General features: G+C 45.8%; 1 protein-coding gene across 9 annotated transcripts in view; it reads left to right on the top strand.

Moving 5' to 3' along the window:
• DIXDC1 (DIX domain containing 1) overlaps window positions 1-16,286 on the top strand; it is a 523,962-nt gene that overhangs the window by 483,556 nt on the left and 24,120 nt on the right. For all 9 annotated transcript variants that reach the window (XM_069224996.1, XM_069224988.1, XM_069224993.1 and 6 more), the window contains 3 exons: window positions 3,782-3,848; window positions 6,820-6,928; window positions 15,915-16,023. In XM_069224996.1, the coding sequence (XP_069081097.1) occupies window positions 3,782-3,848; window positions 6,820-6,928; window positions 15,915-16,023 (285 nt within the window). The remainder of the gene's footprint in view (window positions 1-3,781; window positions 3,849-6,819; window positions 6,929-15,914; window positions 16,024-16,286) is intronic.

The following is a 16,286-nucleotide window of genomic DNA, read 5'->3' as shown; positions in this document are numbered from 1 at the left end:
AGTAGTCAGTACAGACCTCCCCCTTGATTGTCTCCTTGGAAATGACTACCCAGAGGTTAGTCAGAGCCCAAGAGAGAAACTGGTCCAGTGCCAGTCCTCTCCCAAGGATTCTGGAAGTCCTGCCTCTGCAGTAAATGCAAGCAGGCCCCAGAAGAAGAAGAAAAGAAAACAGAGTAGGAAGGGTGGACAACCTTTAGCCAAGGTTACAGCAAGCCAAGGAGATTCTGCTCCAGTAGGGGAGAACTCCAAAAATGGCCCTGATAAAGTCCAACCTGACCCACAAGAAGTCCTGGCTAGTCAGGCAACTGTTAAACCTGAGTGGGTGGCTCCTCAGCTAACAGAAGAAAGAGTGGAAGAAGGGTGTTTACTACAAGATGTGGTAACCCCCCACTCCAATACAGCAGACAGGCAACCTGAACCCAAAGAAGCCTGTAACTTAGCCCCTTCCCTTTTAGGTGAAGAGCTAAAGGTGTGGTTCTGGGCACTGACAGCTGTCAGTGGCCTCTGCTGGGTGTTAGCCTTTATGGCTGCACTATCCTTAGCATGGTGGTCTGACCCCATGCCAAATAGCAAGTTAGGCCCCCTGACCCTATTGGTCATGGTGGGGTTACTCCAGCTCTGGGTAACCTCTCTGGGTAAGCTAGGGGTAACCCTGGCCAAGATAAGATTAGCAGAGGTGGATACCTCTAAACCCAAAATAAAAAGAATGGGTGGAGACATTGAAGAGGCAGACAAGAGGCAATTCAGACTAGGTCCTATCACTGTGGAAGTGGGTCAGTTCCCCAAAGGGAATGACCTGAACAGAAGGATGTAAGGCAGAGTAGGCCCTGCAACTAACCAGCCTATTTCTCCTACTCTTCCTCGCCTGACAGACTAGGAAGACTCTCCCAGCTTGGGCTGAGTCTCCTGGCCTGTGGGCTGGGGGGGGGCTTGTGTAAAGAAATGGCTTCCTGTTGCAGTTACCCCCCACTTTTTGCCTGATACTGATGCTGACTTGACTGAGAAGTGTGCTGGGACCCTGCTAACCAGGCCCCAGCACCAGTGTTCCTTCACCTAAAATGTACCATTGAATCCACAATTGGCACACCCTGGCATTCAGAGAAGTCCCTTGTAACTGGTACTTCTAGTACCAAGGGCCCTGATGCCAAGAAAGGTCTCTAAGGGTTGCAGCATGTCTTATGCCACCCTAGAGACCCCTCACTCAGCACAGACACACTGCTTACAAACCTGTGTGTGCTAGTGAGAACAAAATGAGTAAGTCGACATGGCACTCCCCTCAGGGTGCCATGCCAGCCTCTCACTGCCTATGCAGTATAGGTAAGACACCCCTCTAGCAGGCCTTACAGCCCTAAGGCAGGGTGCACTATACCATAGGTGAGGGTACCAGTGCATGAGCACTGTGCCCCTACAGTGTCTAAACAAAACCTTAGACATTGTAAGTGCAGGGTAGCCATAAGAGTATATGGTCTGGGAGTCTGTTTTACACGAACTCCACAGCACCATAATGGCTACACTGAAAACTGGGAAGTTTGGTATCAAACTTCTCAGCACAATAAATGCACACTAATGCCAGTGTACATTTTATTGCAAAACACACCCCAGAGGGCACCTTAGAGGTGCCCCCTGAACCTTAACCGACTGTCTGTGTAGGCTGACTAGTTCCAGCAGCCTGCCACACCAGAGACATGTTGCTGGCCCCATGGGGAGAGTGCCTTTGTCACTCTGAGGCCAGTAACAAAGCCTGCACTGGGTGGAGATGCTAACACCTCCCCCAGGCAGGAGCTGTAACACCTGGCGGTGAGCCTCAAAGGCTCACCCCTTTGTCACAACCCAGCAGGGCACTCCAGCTTAGTGGAGTTGCCCGCCCCCTCCGGCCACGGCCCCCACTTTTGGCGGCAAGGCTGGAGGGAACAAAGAAAGCTACAAGGAGGAGTCACTGGCCAGTCAGGACAGCCCCTAAGGTGTCCTGAGCTGAAGTGACTCTTACTTTTAGAAATCCTCCATCTTGCAGATGGAGGATTCCCCCAATAGGGTTAGGATTGTGACCCCCTCCCCTTGGGAGGAGGCACAAAGAGGGTGTACCCACCCTCAGGGCTAGTAGCCATTGGCTACTAACCCCCCAGACCTAAACACGCCCTTAAATTTAGTATTTAAGGGCTACCCTGAACCCTAGAAAATTAGATTCCTGCAACTACAAGAAGAAGGACTGCCTAGCTGAAAACCCCTGCAGAGGAAGACCAGAAGACGACAACTGCCTTGGCTCCAGAAACTCACCGGCCTGTCTCCTGCCTTCCAAAGATCCTGCTCCAGCGACGCCTTCCGAAGGGACCAGCGACCTCGACATCCTCTGAGGACTGCCCCTGCTTCGAAAAGACAAGAAACTCCCGAGGACAGCGGACCTGCTCCAAGAAAGGCTGCAACTTTGTTTCCAGCAGCTTTAAAGAACCCTGCAAGCTCCCCGCAAGAAGCGTGAGACTTGCAACACTGCACCCGGCGACCCCGACTCGGCTGGTGGCGATCCAACACCTCAGGAGGGACCCCAGGACTACTCTGATACTGTGAGTACCAAAACCTGTCCCCCCTGAGTCCCCACAGCGCCGCCTGCAGAGGGAATCCCGAGGCTTCCCCTGACCGCGACTCTTTGAACCTAAAGTCCCGACGCCTGGGAGAGACCCTGCACCCGCAGCCCCCAGGACCTGAAGGACCGGACTTTCACTGGAGAAGTGACCCCCAGGAGTCCCTCTCCCTTGCCCAAGTGGAGGTTTCCCCGAGGAATCCCCCCCTTGCCTGCCTGCAGCGCTGAAGAGATCCCGAGATCTCTCATAGACTAACATTGCGAACCCGACGCTTGTTTCTACACTGCACCCGGCCGCCCCCGCGCTGCTGAGGGTGAAATTTCTGTGTGGACTTGTGTCCCCCCCGGTGCCCTACAAAACCCCCCTGGTCTGCCCTCCGAAGACGCGGGTACTTACCTGCAAGCAGACCGGAACCGGGGCACCCCCTTCTCTCCATTCTAGCCTATGTGTTTTGGGCACCACTTTGAACTCTGCACCTGACCGGCCCTGAGCTGCTGGTGTGGTGACTTTGGGGTTGCTCTGAACCCCCAACGGTGGGCTACCTTGGACCAAGAACTGAACCCTGTAAGTGTCTTACTTACCTGGTAAAACTAATCAAAACTTACCTCCCCTAGGAACTGTGAAAATTGCACTAAGTGTCCACTTTTAAAACAGCTATTTGTCAATAACTTGAAAAGTATACATGCAATTTTGATGATTTGAAGTTCCTAAAGTACTTACCTGCAATACCTTTCGAATGAGATATTACATGTAGAATTTGAACCTGTGGTTCTTAAAATAAACTAAGAAAAGATATTTTTCTATATAAAAACCTATTGGCTGGATTTGTCTCTGAGTGTGTGTACCTCATTTATTGTCTATGTGTATGTACAACAAATGCTTAACACTACTCCTTGGATAAGCCTACTGCTCGACCACACTACCACAAAATAGAGCATTAGTATTATCTATTTTTACCACTATTTTACCTCTAAGGGGAACCCTTGGACTCTGTGCATGCTATTCCTTACTTTGAAATAGCACATACAGAGCCAACTTCCTACACTGCCCATGCAGCACATTTCACATCAAAAAAGGAAAGGAGACAGGAAGAGAAAACAAGGGGTGTACTGTGTGCTTGATGTTTGCTGGAAGAGACTGGTAGAGTAACAAGGCATGCCTACAGAAATAACATGATTTTTTCATGAGTCTCTTTGTTTCTTTAGGTTCGCGCCAGATCACCTGGAAACAGAACAGCAAGCGAATACAGAGATTCATGGCCTCCAAACTCAAGTGAGTATTGTTCGAATCACTGTGTCTAACACACAATATGCCATTGAGTGGTGTTCAAGGGATATTGTGCAGAAAATAGACGATTTTAATTTGAAAAATGTTTAAAAAAAGCTTAATGACACAGAGATGAGAGCTTTCTGAAGTGTATCTTTCTTGTAATGCTTCTGATGTCCAAATGCACAGTTCAGTGGGTATGCAAGTTTGTGCTTAGATATTTGGGGCCAGATGTAGGAAGCCTTTTGCGCCTCGCAAACTGCTAAAAATGCAGTTTGCGAGGCGCAAAAGGCTGAACGCGATGCAGAATCACATTTTGCGAGTCGGTACCGACTCGCAAAATGTGATTCCGACTCGCAAATAGGAAGGGGGGACCGCATCACGATGTAGAGTTGCTTAGCGGTCGCAAACCAACTCACAGTTACCATCCACTTGAAGTGGATGTAACTCATTTGCAAAAGGGAAGAGGTCCCCATGGGACCCCTTCCCCTTTGTGAATGCTCACAAAAATATTTTTTCAGAGCAGGTAGTGGTCCTATGGACCACTGCCTACTCTGAAAAAACCGAAACAAAAAGGTTTTGGTATGTTTTCTTTTTGCAGCTCTTTTTCCTTTAAGGAAAACGGGCTGCAAAGAGAAAAAAAAACTGCTTTATTTAAAAGCAGTCACGGACATGGTGGTCTGCTGTCTCCAGCAGGCCACCATCCCCGTGAGTGTCTAGACTCGCTATGGGGTCGCAAACTGCGACCCACCTCATAAATATTCATGAGGTGGGTCTTTGCAACCCCATAGCGAGTCGCAGAAGGTGTCTGAGACACCTTTCTGCATACCAGTTTGCGAGTTGCAATTTGCGAGTCGGAAGGACTCGCAATTTGCAAGTCGCAAATAGTTTTGTACCTACATCTGGCCCTTGGTTCTGAATTTTACGGTTCAAGGTCTGTAAAGGAACTTTATCACACAAAAAAGGCTTCTTCAAGGCACATATTGAGTCAGTCATGCAAAATAGCATCCCTGTAGATAAAATCCAGGCAGGTTGAATTTAATAAAATTAATTTTCAAGACCATAGATTGTCTTCTGTGAGAGGAAACCAGTGGCTGAACATATTTAAGCCTCGAGGACAGTAGGCATTATCAGTGTCCCCATCTACCATTTGATACAGAAACAGACATTTTGAGATTTGACGTTTAATGGCACAAGATCCATTCCTGACAAACATATTGTATTATATACTGACTCTAAGGCTCTCAATACAAGACAAGGTCTAAATTGTGATCACTGTGTAAACAAACGTTTGAGCATGATCGGAATTATAAGTTATGTGATAATTATCACACTGTCGAGAATTCCCTTGATAAGTTGCAGCAAATTAAACTAGATAAAATGTATTGGGGAGTAAAGGCCCAGAAAAAAGGCAGAACAATTCTGAATGTTAGGCCTCATTTCCTTATTGAAAACTCAAAGCAGGAGACATTTATCGTAAGTGGCAAATACGTTGCCTTAGATTAATGGTATATTCTCCCCCCTATTCTGACCATCTTGTAATGTGAGCCCCAGGGGCTTGGATTAGACCCCCTTAAGCCTTTGGGCTCTTTTGCTCAAGATCCATCCGCCACTGGCTTGAGACATAGTCAATCACATCTTGGGTCACATTACAGGTGTACTCTCATTTTGTTTTTAGTGGCAGGTTAAGGGTATCCTTCCACTTCCACTGGCACACATATAGGACTATTTTACATCTGAACAGTTATTTATCCTTTTCACATTAAATTCTTTAGCTCATCTATGCACTGTATACACAAAACAATATTTTTAATGTGTTTTGCACTGTAGTAGGCACCTTTTATTGCTTCTGTCCAAACACAGTTGTGTGCATGAGACCTATTGGCTTTGTTAGTGATTGTTGGAAATGTAGTTGTGTTCCAGATTATGGAATCCGGAGGGCTATTTTGTTAGTTCATATTAAGGTTAACTGTAAACCTGCTTAAGCCACGCAGCACGGAATATATTCTCTGTTATAAATGAGCTCTGCTAAACACTATGCTGTACTCGTTGTTTCACTGCATGCACTGTCCTGAACACAGTGTGTGCTGCTATTCACTGTACAGCCCATAATCCACTATTTTGTGGACATGGCTTTATTCTTGAACATCTTTCAATGACTGTAGGTCCGCCAGGCCATCAGTGCACGTAAGAAAATAAATGCTCTTGTTTCTACAATCCACTGGAAGCCGGGCACACGTCCTCCTGTGTCTTAAATATGAAAATCACTCATTACCTTTTCCCCTTCATAATGTTAATTGCACCTCCAGTGGCATTGAAAAGAGCAGAAAGTCTTATAAGGCGGTGAACTACAGCAGCAATCTATAATCTTCACTCCACAACTGGGGGAACATTTCACACCAGCAATTTGTTTCTGTCCCCAAGCACAAGATGAACCCCGAAAGTGTCAGGCTGAAATTCCGAAGTACTCAGGCAAAGCACAAAGTAGATCCCTTGGCTATGCATACAGTGCCAGATAAGTCTGTATGTACATTATGTTTAAAAGTGGCTGGAAAATTCCAGCGGAATGCTCCTGTGGCTGCAAAACCACCCTTGTGTGTTGGTCTTTAGGAACTGAAGCATGAAAAGATAGAAGAGAATTTGACCAATTCTTTGTAGGGGGCGTAATTGAAACAATGAATAACAAATCATCTGAGCATTCTATTTTACTCATTGTATTATCGGGAGTGAATTGACTGCTTTGTATCACTTGTTAGTAAGCAGGTTTCTCGGCTCCTAAAAGATAGTCAATTTACTAGAGTGCATGTCATTGCTATCCTTTAGGTGGGTTTATTAAGTTTTAAACTCCATATTGGAGTGATTAATCACATTTCAAGTAATGGTAGGAGGGTGGATTGTATTTCTTTTGCAACAGACCATTGAGCAGTAACTGAGCTGTCAACTATACCAGATGGTGATGAATTTCATTTATTCGCAGAGATGCCACATTCCCACAGCACCCCGGCTGTGAGTAGCGGTGCCTGCACAAAAGTGCTCTACTTCACTGATCGCTCTCTTACGCCCTTCATGGTCAACATACCAAAGAGGTGAGAAGTTCCAACAAGTTCATTAAAGTTACAATTGTGAATGATATTGAGTCATGCTTCACCATCTCCAGCGGCCTCTACCTGATCAGTTAAATCCATCTCTTAAAGTGATTAATTTCACCAAGGGACCCAGAAAATTAATATGTTACAAGAAAACGAAAAAAGATAGCCAGCAGGGACTCAATTGTTTAACTACACAGGGCCTTTGGAATAGGAACAGTAATGTTACATGTTAATAACATATCATATATTCTTCAGAGCAAAACTGCGAAGTCCCACCATTGAGGTGGGTCCATGTTCGGAGTGGTAATCAATTGGAATGGAGGTGAACATCCAGAAACATGTGGGTATTCACATTTGTTTTGAAAGTCCCATTCCTATCCTGTATGTAAGTGAAAATGTACTCAATGTATAGGGGAGTAGTAAACCCCTACCCACTGTGGAAATGGGAAGTGAACAGATCCGGAACTGGCTGAGGGTGTGGGAGAAAGGGTCTCACCATGGAGAACGAAAATTACAAAAGCCAGCATGTGCACAGAAACCTTTGCTAAACATTTAGAAATGTGTAAATATATAATCTGGTAATGTTAACACCGCTCTCAAAACTGTGCAACTACTTCCATTACTAGTCTACCTCCCACTATAATTCTCAACTACAACACCTTCCATGCCATTGCGCTATCACCTTACAGCATTACTGCCTTCCGCAACATACTACTGCCTTTAAACAGTCATGTGCTACCACTGCATAGTATTGCTGTACACGCCCCGTCATGCTCTTCTATTGACCAGCGCTGCACATCCACCTTGCAGCACTGCTGCAATCATCAACAGTACACTACCATGCACCACCACCAGGTACCGATCACAAAAGCCACCATCGTCCTGGATTAGTTCATTTCCACTCCCAATGAGTACGATCTCTTGGGTACATCTCTCCCGGACCTTCAGCTAACACTAGTCTCTTGCAGGTAACAAGGTAACCATTCTTTTTTGGATGTGAGTTTGGTGGGGCCCCTGACATTCAAGGTTTGATAATTCTGTGCCACCATAGTTCCAGATTTGGTGATCATTTTGCTAAATTATGGCAAGCCAACTCTTGAATCTGCTGATAATGCATAGAAGACTTGCTCCCATGGTCTTTTGTGGTGACACCAGGGGCCTAATTGACAATGTTTTGGCGCAAGAGAGTGCTGCAGTCCTTCTTGCTGCACTGCCCTGCGTCAAAAGAAAAGGGCAGAAATGCACCATACCTATAAGATACGGCTCATACCTGTCCTCTTCCACAGCACTGGTGCACAATTGGCTGCCATGCGCCCCCCCAGGCACTCTTGCAACATGATGCAAAGGTGTCTACATTGTAGGGAGGATTTTTTTTGTGCAGCAAGGATCACCTTCCTGCACAAAAACAATCAAAGGATTGTGTGCTGCAGACTGATTGAAGTATTTAGAACGATTATGACAATGTTTAGGGTTTACAATTTATGGAAACAGTAAAGAATGCATATAAGATTATCTTTAAGTTAAAGTATTGATTGTACTTAACGTTGTGAGGAAACGTTTATAGTTTGGAAGTTTAACCCCTTGCCCGCCACGGACGTAATGGTTACGTCCATGGCAGCGCCCGTGTGGCGCCATGGACGTAACCATTACATCCTGCATGCTGCCCTCGGGAGAAGCACTAGCGCTCCCCGAGGGGCCCTTCCCCCCCAGGACAGGGCTGAAAGGGGAATCCCTTCAACCCCCGACCCCCCCCCCCCCCCCTCTCCACCTCCCCCCCGTGACGTCAGCGCGCGAGCTGACAATCGCACAACTTCCCCCAAATGCTCAGCATTTCTCTTTCGATCACGTGGGGGAGGCAAGGAGAGGCTTCAAAGGGAAGGAAATGTATTTCCTTACCTTTGAAACCCCACTAGACACAAGGGAAGTTTTTTTTTTTTTTTGGAAAGTGACAAAAAGGGAGCGACCCCTTGGGCAAGGGTCGCCCCCAGGGGGGCATTTTTTTTAAGGCCTTTTCTGCCCCCCTTGGGGGCAGATTGGCCGATTGTAGGTCAATCTGCCCCCAAGGGGGGCAGAAACCACTAGGCACCAGGGATCTTTTTTTTGCGCAGTCACGCAAGGGGAGCGACCTTGTAGGCAAGGGTCGCTCCCTTGGTCAAATTTATTTTAGCCCATTTCTGCCCCCCCTGGGGGCAGATCGGCCTATTGGTATTAGGCCGATCTGCCCCCAGGGGGGGGCAGAAACCTCTAGGCGCAAGGGCAAATTGTTTTTTTGTGTTTTTTTTTTGTTTGTTTGTTTAGAGATGGGGAGCGACCCATTAGGCAAGGGTCGCTCGCCTGGGGGTCAAATTGTATTTAGACCATTTCTGCCCCCCTTGGGGGCAGATTGGCCGATTGTAGGTCAATCTGCCCCCAAGGGAGGCAGAAACCACTAGGCACCAGGGATCTTTTTTTTTTGCGTGGTCACGCGAGGAGAGCGACCTTGTAGGCAAGGGTCGCTCTCCGGGGGGGGGGGGGGAGGATTTATTTTGGCCATTTCTGCCCCCCCCCCCGGGGGCAGATCGGCCTATTGGTATTAGGCCGATCTGCCCCCAGGGGGGGGCAGAAACCTCTAGGCGCCAGGGCAAATAGTTTTTTTTTTTTTTGTTTGTTTTTTTAGAGATGGGGAGCGACCCATTAGGCAAGGGTTGCTCCCCTGGGGGCAGAAACCACTAGGCACCGGGGATTTTTTTGGGGCGCCAATGTCACGCAGGGGGAGCGACCCCATAGGCAAGGGTCGCTCCCGGGGGGCGGGGGACAAATTTATTTTAGGCCATTTCTGCCCCCCCTGGGGCCGGCTGAGCTAGAGGCCAAAATCCACAGGTAGGCACTGTTTTCAATGAAAAAAATTTGATGTGTCCATGTTGTGTTTTGGGCCATTTCCTGACGCAGGCGCTAGGCCTACCCACACAAGTGAGGTATCATTTTTATTGGGAGACTTGGGGGAACGCTAGGTGGAAGGAAATTTGTGGCTCCTCTCAGATTCCAGAACTTTCTGTCACCGAAATGTGAGGAAAACGTGGTTTTTTAGCCAAATTTTGAGGTTTGCAAAGGATTCTGGGTAACAGAACCTGGTCAGAGCCCCACAATTCACCCCATCTTGGATTCCCCTGGGTTTCTAATTTTCAAAAATGCACTGGTTTGCTAGGTTTCCCCTGGTGCCGGCTGAGCTAGAGGCCAAAATCCACAGGTAGGCACTGTTTTCTATGAAAAAATATGATGTGGCCACGTTGTGTTTTGGGCCATTTCCTGTCGCGGGCGCTAGGCCTACCCACACAAGTGAGGTATCATTTTTATCGGGAGACTTGGTTTCCCTAGGTGCCGGCTGAGCTAGAGGCCAAAATCCACAGGTAGGCACTGTTTTCTATGAAAAAATATGATGTGGCCACGTTGTGTTTTGGGCCATTTCCTGTCGCGGGCGCCAAGCCTACCCACACAAGTGAGGTATCATTTTTATCGGGAGACTTGGTTTCCCTAGGTGCCGGCTGAGCTAGAGGCCAAAATCTTCAGGTAGGCACTTTGCAAAAAACAGCTCTGTTTTCTGTCAAAAAATGGGATGTGCCCACTTTGTGTTTTGGGACATTTCCTGTCGCGGGCGCTAGGACTACCCACGCAAGTGAGGTATCATTTTTATCGGGAGACTTGGGGGAACGCTGGGTGGAAGGAAATTTGTGGCTCCTCTCAGATTCCAGAACTTTCTGTCACCGAAATGTGAGGAAAATGTGTTTTTTTAGCCAAATTTTGAGGTTTGCAAAGGATTCTGGGTAACAGAACCTGGTCAGAGCCCCACAAGTCGCCCCATCTTGGATTCCCCTAGGTCTCTAGTTTTCACAAATGCACAGGTTTGGTAGGTTTCCCTAGGTGCCAGCTGAGCTAGAGGCCAAAATCTACAGGTAGGCACTTTGCAAAAAACAGCTCTGTTTTCTGTGATGTGTCCACGTTGTGTTTTGGGGCATATCCTGTCGCGGGCGCTAGGTCTACCCACACAAGTGAGGTATCATTTTTATCGGGAGACTTGGAGGAACATAGAATAGTAAAACAACTGTTATTGTCCCTTGTCTTTCTCTACATTTTTCCCTTCCAAATGTAAGATAGTGTGTAAAAAAGACGTCTATTTGAGAAATGCCCTGTAATTCACATGCTAGTATGGGCACCCCGGAATTCAGAGATGTGCAAATAACCAGTGCTTCTCAACACCTTATCTTGTGCCCATTTTGGAAATACAAAGGTTTTCTTGATAGCTATTTTTTACTCTTTATATTTCAGCAAATGAATTGCTGTATACCCGGTATAGAATGAAAACCCACTGCAGGGTGCAGGTCATTTATTGGCTCTGGGTACCTAGAGTTCTTGATGAACCTACAAGCCCTATATATCCCCGCAACTAGAAGAGTCCAGCAGACGTAACGGTATATTGCTTTCGAAAATCTGACATTGCAGGAAAACGTTACAGAGTAAAACGTAGAGAAAAATTTATGTTTTTTTCACCTCAATTTCAATATTTTTCTTTTTCAGTTGTTATTTTCTGTAGGAAACCCTTGTAGAATCTACACAAATTACCCCTTGCTGAATTCAGAATTTTGTCTACTTTTCAGAAATGTTGCGGTTTCTGGGATCCAGCATTGGTTTCATGCCCATTTCTGTCACTGACTGGAAGGAGGCTGAAAGCACAAAAAATCGTAAAAATTGGGTATGTCCCAGTAAAATGCCAAAATTGTGTTGAAAAATTGGGTTTTCTGATTCAAGTCTGCCTGTTCCTGAAAGCTGGGAAGCTGGTGATTTTAGCACCGCAAACCCTTTGTTGATGCCCTTTTCAGGGAAAAAACGACAAGCCTTCTTCTGCAGCCCCTTTTTCCCATTGTTTTGAAAAAAACGAAATTTTCACTGTATTTTGGCTAATTTCTTGGCCTCCTTCTGGGGAACCCACAAAGTCTGGGTACCTCTAGAATCCCTAGGATGTTGGAAAAAAAGGACTCAAATTTGGCTTGGCTAGCTTATGTGGACAAAAAGTTATGAGGGCCTAAGCGCGAACTGCCCCAAATAGCCAAAAAAAGGCTTGGCACCTGAGGGGGAAAAGGCCTGGCAGCGAAGGGGTTAAAAATACTTCTGCTTACATGCATAATACAGGAGAAACAACTAAAATGCTGAAACCTTCTCAGCCTGGATCCTAGCCATAACAAAACACGGGTCTGGAAGAGTTAAAGATGTGAATGACAGTTTGGTAGCTCGGGTGAAAACACCCCCAGAGGTTAGAGGCAGGAAGCAGGTGGTTGCAAGGGGTGCAATATATGAGCAGAGGGGATTCATGTTCATAAAGGGGGTAGTCTTGAGATTGAGAAACAGATTTGATTCAATCCTCTCACAAAAACTACAGGTAAAGTATATTCCATAGCAGAATAAAAGCCAGACATTTGAGGCTCCCCCAGCTGTTAACAGATTACATAAATAACTGTTGTAACTCCAAAGCTGAATGAGGGTAGGGATAGGACTACATCATAGCCTTACTGGTGCCAAAACCTTGCTATCACTCGACTTTGCAGTTTGCCACTCTGCTAGGTTGCATTGTGATACAGCAAACAGATAAATGAAGAAACTCATTCATAGTTAGAACTGAGAGCAAGAGTAACTAAGGAAATTGAGCAAGAGAGATGCTTGATGCCATCAGGAGATGGTAAATTGTTTAGGTGGTGCCAGAAGCACCCTCAGAAATTATTTTGTTACACCTTAAATCTACTGCATCAAGTGGGGACAAGTCTGAAAAAGAAAGGGCTGACCCTCTGAAATTTCAGATACATTCAGGGGGCATAGGGGAGGTTTGTGCTACATGTAATTTAAAAGCAGAGGAGGATTCTGTAGATTATATTGATATGGTTGAAACTGAAAGGTACAGAATTTGATACTCTGGGTTAAGTTCTTAATTCAAGGAGAAATGGGAGTCGGAGATTGAGACCCTTGGCAACGAGCTCCACCTCGAAGTCGACCGCTGAATCATCGATAAATTCGAATAGAACCATACTCTAAAATCCACTTTAGGGCATTCTGGACGTCCACCCTCTCTGGCTCCATCCAAGCCATCTTCGAAGGATTTTGACCAACCTATCCTGCAGAGGCTACATGAACAGTTAGACACTAGCCAACAGGGGATCCACATCCAGCCTGGGACAGTCAGGATCCTGGCTAGGCCTGCCCCACTTTTCAGGGATACCCAGGTTTCAAGCTTTGCGCACGTCAGGCCTGGGGTACTTAACGTGGCAAGATGAGCTGAACCAAAAAGGAGTCCTTTCCGTCACATGAACATTCTTGACCGTTCGAAGCTGATGGAGTCGAAGGGGCAGAGCCCAACCCTGCGATTTTGTCAACTACAAAGAAAGATCATCGTTGAAGTAACACATGACCGGAGACTGACAAAAAGTGGGATTGCTTGGCCTGATGAAGGACAGTGTTGAAGACCCGGCAAGAACACCTAGTGGCGTCAAAACAGAGCTCACGCATACACATCTGAATGCAATGGCTTAGAAAAACTATGGAGCCGAAGCCCATGCTCATTGCCAAAAATTGGTGAAGTCACCACGCCTCGTGACTCGAAAATACTTTTTCAAAGACAAACAAGTTACACACATCGGAGCCCAACAATAGATGGCAGGAGTATGCACACCATGTGAATCTACAGCATTACACACCTCGAACAGATGCTTACAGGGTAATATTTTACTTTCCTTTATTAATTGGGCTTCCATATCACAAAAGCAAGGGAAGGAGTCCCATCAGCCACGTGTGAACTGGCAGCTGCTACCAAATAGGCTGACGGGCACAACAGGAGGAAGGATTTGTTTTGTTCACCCAAACATTGAGTTAAGAGGCTATTTATGTTTCGTGGGCACTCCCTATCTGCTCACTGTATGCAGGATGGATGTTGGCAACTGGCAGTATACAGAATGCTCCCATTTTAGGGCTGTATCATTACATTTAGCCAGCAAAGGGAACTTTCATATTGGTTGGAGAGCTCCCAACATTTCACTGCCATGGTCACTCGCAGAATTATAAGCTGCATATGGCAGTTGCCAGTTATGCAAATAATCCGCACATGCTTGTAACTTGTATTACACTGAGCCAATACCAGTTGGGAATAACTAAAACGTTAAGTGAAATAATGCACTGATTTGGTTGTGGCCACCTGTACAGTCATGTTTAGTACGGATGAGAGCCTTGCAGTGCCGCTGTCTGCTTTATCATCATCATTATTTTAGCTCATTTGTTTATCAATAAAGAGTGGGTAGATGTAGAAACTCACAGTTTTGCAACACAAAATGATGATGGATGGAGTGTTGAAACTTTTCAAACTCTTACCCCCAGTCACAGATCTGGGTTCCATCCATTCCTCTTTTGCTCACCATGCCACCCCTGTTTGGACCCAGCACATAAGTTTTGAACAGTGATTGGCATTCCTATACCAAATGTATGAAGTTGAAGCCACAATTTACAAATTAAAATGTAATGGTGGCAGGATGCAGAACAGGCTATATGGCAGCCATTTTCAGATTGTGTGATTGGAGATTATATATGAGGGTGCAATAATAATTGTAAAACATTTTAATGTTTATTTGTTCTATATGCTTCTTTTTCTGGTTTTCTTCTGTGTGCTTGTTTTTCTGGTTTCTCTTTTTGTCTCTTATGTTTACAATTTTCAGTCTGATTCACCTATTGCAATTATGCAAAGTTGGCTTTGTGATATTTGGGGTCCATCCTTACTACTTTCACAATAAGAAAAAGAAACAAATATGTCTTCCCAGTAGGTTAACATACCGCGCAACTCCACAGACTTGGGGCAAGTACCTGCGAACCAACCCAGTGAACAAAGTTTAACATTTGTACCTACTGCATATTTAGGGGCTTATTTACAAGCCCCTGTGCGCCATCGGAACATCACTTTTAGTCAGGGTCTAGCGACGCACACTGCAGGGCCATATCAAAAGGCCATGTAAATCCACCTGCGTGGCTTTCCATGGCCCTGTAGCTATGGCCTGAGGCAATGCAGCCAGCGCAAGTCACTGCATTGCTTCACCCTGCGATAGAGAGGCGTGTCATGGGCGTTATTGTGGGCGTTCCCAAAACCTGGGAATTAGTCAAAAGCCTTGCCTCCCCAGGGGAGATGTAAGGGAGGCCCAACGAGGAGAAATACCTTTATATCTTCTTGTTTTTCCTTTTTCTATGTGTGCTGCATTCTGCAGCACTCTTAGAAAGAGAAAAATGCCTCTTGTGATTGTTGTTTTTGTGCAGGAAGGTGTCCCTTCCTTAACAGAAACAATCATCCCTGCAATGCAGACACGCTTGCACCATGGTGCAATGGTGTCTGCGTTGGTAGCCCATTTGTGTGCCAGCGCAGAGGAAAAGCACAGGAATTTGCCATATCTTCTAGATATGGCAAATTCCTGCCCATTTCTTTTGACCCAGGGCAGAGCAGCAAGAATTCTTGCGCTACTGCGCTGCGCTAAAACCTTGTTAATGAGGCCCTTATTTTATAGACCTGTACGACATACTAAAGAACAGTATTATGTGTTCTATAAAAATCCTCTAAAGTACACCAAGCAGATGGGCCAGAGAAATCTGAGCATGGGTACGAGATCAAATCTTGAGCACCCCACAGAATACAAATCTTGTACTGCACTATTATTACCAAGGTAAATCTGCATAAATTAAGCAGGAGAGACAGTAATTATGAACAGTTTTGTGGATAAGCAGATATTCAGCTATTCTTAACAGATTGTCTGGACTGCTGTAATTTGTCCAGTATGATTCCCAACACAGATGGCGGTGGCACTGTGCTTCTTTTAAGGTATTTTGTTATTGTCTTGCTTCTTCTCCTGAGTTTGGTGTACATGTGTGTTACTAATCTTTGGAGTAACTTTTCTAACTGTTTAACAATCTCTGTGTTGCCCCTCCCCTACAGGTTAGGAGATGTGACTCTAAGTGATTTTAAGGCGGCCATTGATCGAGAAGGAACATACCGGTACCACTTTAAAGCACTGGACCCGGAATTTGGAACAGTGAAAGAGGAGGTATATGCACAAATGTGTGTTTTAATAACAAAATGTAGTGTTTTGTCAAGTGTTGGTTGCTGGCTTACAAACCAACCATGCATGCTCCTTTGTAGTTCTCAGGGTTTTTGCTCTCCTGTCTTAGGAACTTGGGGGTGCTTTCCCTCAACTAAATTAATGCAAAAAAATGTTAAACTAGTAAAAGGGGTGAGATGGGTCTGACTAATTTGGGATATCACCATCACAAGTACGGCCATTTAAGACATAAAAACTGGTGGGTGGAA

Source organism: Pleurodeles waltl, chromosome 3_1, assembly GCF_031143425.1.
Source record: "Pleurodeles waltl isolate 20211129_DDA chromosome 3_1, aPleWal1.hap1.20221129, whole genome shotgun sequence".
NCBI classification, from domain to species: Eukaryota; Metazoa; Chordata; class Amphibia; order Caudata; family Salamandridae; genus Pleurodeles; species Pleurodeles waltl.
This window is presented reverse-complemented; position numbering and strand designations above follow the sequence as displayed.